The sequence below is a fragment of the Etheostoma spectabile genome, chromosome 9 (assembly GCF_008692095.1).
Source record: "Etheostoma spectabile isolate EspeVRDwgs_2016 chromosome 9, UIUC_Espe_1.0, whole genome shotgun sequence".
Classification (NCBI taxonomy): Eukaryota; Metazoa; Chordata; class Actinopteri; order Perciformes; family Percidae; genus Etheostoma; species Etheostoma spectabile.
This window is the reverse complement of record NC_045741.1, coordinates 27,610,528-27,614,141: the sequence shown is the minus strand read 5'-3', so window position 1 is coordinate 27,614,141 and position 3,614 is coordinate 27,610,528. Positions and strand designations below refer to the sequence as shown.

The window sequence follows — 3,614 nt, the reverse complement described above, 5'->3', positions numbered from 1 at the left end:
TGTGTGTGTGTGTGTGTGTACTGACTTCCTCTGCTTCTTCTCCAGGTCGTGGTTGCGGCTCTGTTGGCCTTCCAGGTGAAGTTTGGTGTCCTGCAGTTCAGACGTGAGCCGCTGGGTTTTCTTCTTCAGCTGCGAGATGTTTCGCTGGGACTCCTCGTTATCGGCCTGCAGGTCGGTGATCTGAACAAGACATTTACACGACAAATCAGAACTGGAGACGAAAACTTTTCAACACGATGAAAAGCCTGTTGTTCCCAAACGACTTGAGAGGCATCCAGGCAGAAAGATAATCTATACACTACATTCACATTACAACCGTTTAATAAATAATTGTAATTTTAGTAATTATGTAATTTACTGTGGTCACATACAGTACATCACTGGCATCATCAGCTCATTATATCTGATATATGACATAAACCTGTCGTCATATTATATAAGTGAAAATATTTGTATTGGTGTAATAAAACAAGTAGCTTGGCGATGTCTAATTTTGGTAGAGCCTTATATCATACTATTTACAGCTTTACTACTTAAAAAAAGAAATTGATGAATTCTACAGTGCACAATATCAAGCTAATGGTGGTCCTTATATCAGAGATGGAGGCCAGTGGTTTGGGATGAGTGAAAGACTCACCCTCCTCTCCAGCTGCCGCTTGTTCTGCTGCTCCACCTCCAGCTTGTCATCACACTCCTGCTGCAGTCTCTTTTTGGTGAACTCAATCTCCCTGATGGCTCGCTCATATTTCAGCCTCCACTCTCCGCCTGTCACAGCATCACGTTAACAGTCAACTTCATTGTGTTTCATCTGAATATGCTTACAATAGATACCTAAATGCAAACATTGGTCAGAAACGTACAGTATTCGTTTGAAATGAGGATGTCAGTGAATAAATAAATACCTCCAAACTTCTGTGTGTCATAAAATATATTAGTGACAATTTCATACCAAACTTAGACGTTTGCATGAATAATGCGTTTCCTGGGTTGCATATCCTGATTTTCCGGGACATTTTAAATGGCCAAGCATGTAAACACTTTTATGTTGTGGAAGTTCCCATTAGAAGCCTTATAACCAATCCCCTTCCTGGTAGGCTTTTGCATTAAATTGTCTGCAGAAAGAGTTGACTAATATAACGGCACTCAAAGAAGCAGCAAAGAAGATGTGACTGGAATTACACAGAGAAACAGCAGAGTGGTGAGTATTACATGACTCTGATGATGTATTGATTGAATTAGTGTTGAGTGTTGAATATAGTCATTTCACTGATTGAAAGATGGATGGATGGAAATGTTATTGTCTGTCACAATGTGACAGACAATAACAACAAAGGCTGAACAACAACCAAATAATGCACAATTAAAACACATGTAAAAACACACACCTAGATAAGACAATTCAAGAGTTTTATCCTTTTTAATTTCTATTGATTTTGAAACTGCCAGAGAAGATTATATTTAACTATGTGGTTGTTTCTGAGCCAGCAGTTTGTAGAGTTGCATTTAATAAAAATGATAGTAGTTAGTTGGCTGACAGATATTCGATCAACAGCAATTTTGAAAATCAATTCATTGAAACTTTTAAGCAGGAATGCCAAACTTTCTCTGCATTCAAGGATTTGCCTCTTTTATCTTTTTAATATGCATAAATATATAGCTTCACTTGAAAAGAACTCGTCAGGTCAAGTTCTTAAACTTTTTTCCTACTAAGGCCATTAAAAAAACATCTACAAATTAATCAATATTAATTCAGATTTAATTTGGATAGTGAAAATAACTTCCCTTACTGAAAATATGTTCATGTCCATATTAACAGTAAAAGGTGTGCATTGTCGGACATCATACAAACATTTTCAAAACTCTCAAAAGATTATCACCAACTGAGTAGTGTAGAGTATTGTCTGAGCAGTTTTTACAGCCGTCACACCACCATCCCATAATTTGTCATGCTGCAGATGCACTCTGAGCTGGCAGGAAATGTGGCAATTATGGCATCATTTTTCTTAGTATGGACAAATAAGATAACCAAAACATGGTTACAATTAGCTTGTAAGTCTGTTAAGACCGACATCAGCGGTGTTTGGTGTTTTTTGCACCGAACATCTCCTTCCAGGCAGCGCTGCAATGGTTCTGTTTAGGATTAAGATTAGGCGACATCAGCATTGCGTTCAAAACGAAGCCTCCTCATTTATTTCAATGAGACCACTGGGTGGCACAGTGAGGATCCCGAAGCAGAAGGCCCCAGCAGGATATGTAATGCCAAAAACACACTGGGCGGAGGAAGCGCCTTAAAGCTGAGAAATCATTTCATTGTTGTTATCCAATCTGTCAGTACACACCAGCTGCAACAGGAGTGGAGCAGCCGGGCCGGCCCCGCGCACTGAAGTGATCGTTTTCAGCATCTCCACAAGAGAATGTGTCAAGCCAGGTAGGTAATCAAATACAGAGCCACAGCACAGCCTGATACTTAAAAACTATTTTCAACACACACACACACACACACACACACACACACACACACACACGGCTGAATCTAGGCTTTGTGGGCAGCGTGTTCCCGGCGTAACACACCTACTCAGGCTAAAGCTGTCAAAAGATGTGACAGAACTCACAGAACTGTCACTCAGGCTGGATCTGTACACGCCCACACAGTCTTGAGAAGACATCTAATCAGTTAAACACCTGTGCGGGTGTCCAGCAGCTTTCGCCGACAATTAGAATTGAGTTTTTTTAAGCAACACAACATAAATCAAAAGTCTCATCAGATTTCTGCTGTGCTGGGACATTTCTGTTATTTTGTCCACATTGTGTCTGACCTGTGTCGTCATCTTCCATCTCTCCGTTGAGTTCAGACGCCCGGATGAGTCGAGCCTCCATTACCTCCATCTCCATGGACTCCATCTGTTTCTTCATGCTGTCAAACTTGGCCTGGTGGATGAGAGAGAAGAAAGGTTTCTATGACTACGTGAACACATCTGTCGAAGCACATTAAAGCACACATAAGTGTCAGGGGCCCACAGAGGAAAGCTTTGGTTGTTGCTGATGTAGGATTGAAATGTCTTCTGCTGAGAGTAAAATCTAACTGACTATCATAGTGGGTCCCATCAGCAGGAGAGGATGCGGCCCTGAACAGGTGGCGGGTCCCTTAGTGTTATTTTTCCAATGAATTTCGGAGAATAAGTCTTGGGAAAAATTGATTGTATAAAGCACTCAGCTAATGCGTTACTGCAGCGATCGTGAACCGGCGGCCTGCAGGCCACATCCAAAGCTTCCAGTCATGGCCCGCAGAATAATGATGAATTCAAAAAAGGCCTGTTTGTTTATCTTAGTTTGCCACTAATCTTAAAATTTCGACAAATTCTTGTAAACTTAGCTGCTGGTTAAACAAACCATCCTCTCCGCAGGAAGTAAATCTCTGGATGTATTATAAGACCAAAACAAATCCATTTGGCTACTTAATATGCATGTGACCTCATCGTCATGCTTGCAAACTTTATTCTTGATGATGATGATGCTGGTTGTGCTCTTCTGCCACAGCAGTGTTTCATTGCAAATTCTAGTTTCTAGTTTCATTCTAGTGAAGGAGCCAGTTATTATTATGGACTTCCAATGTT

General features: G+C 40.7%; 1 protein-coding gene and 1 long non-coding RNA gene across 17 annotated transcripts in view; both read right to left on the bottom strand.

The window, feature by feature from the left end:
- LOC116695664 (uncharacterized) overlaps positions 1 to 3,614 on the bottom strand; it is an 813,105-nt gene that overhangs the window by 154,740 nt on the left and 654,751 nt on the right. The gene's annotated exons all lie outside the window — the stretch shown is intronic.
- The window catches only part of LOC116695586 (unconventional myosin-XVIIIa), a 157,236-nt gene that overhangs the window by 52,803 nt on the left and 100,819 nt on the right, over positions 1 to 3,614 (bottom strand). For all 16 annotated transcript variants that reach the window (XM_032525935.1, XM_032525936.1, XM_032525943.1 and 13 more), the window contains 3 exons: positions 2,817 to 2,928; positions 638 to 765; positions 26 to 180 (listed from right to left, as the gene is read on the bottom strand). In XM_032525935.1, the coding sequence (XP_032381826.1) occupies positions 26 to 180; positions 638 to 765; positions 2,817 to 2,928 (395 nt within the window). The remainder of the gene's footprint in view (positions 1 to 25; positions 181 to 637; positions 766 to 2,816; positions 2,929 to 3,614) is intronic.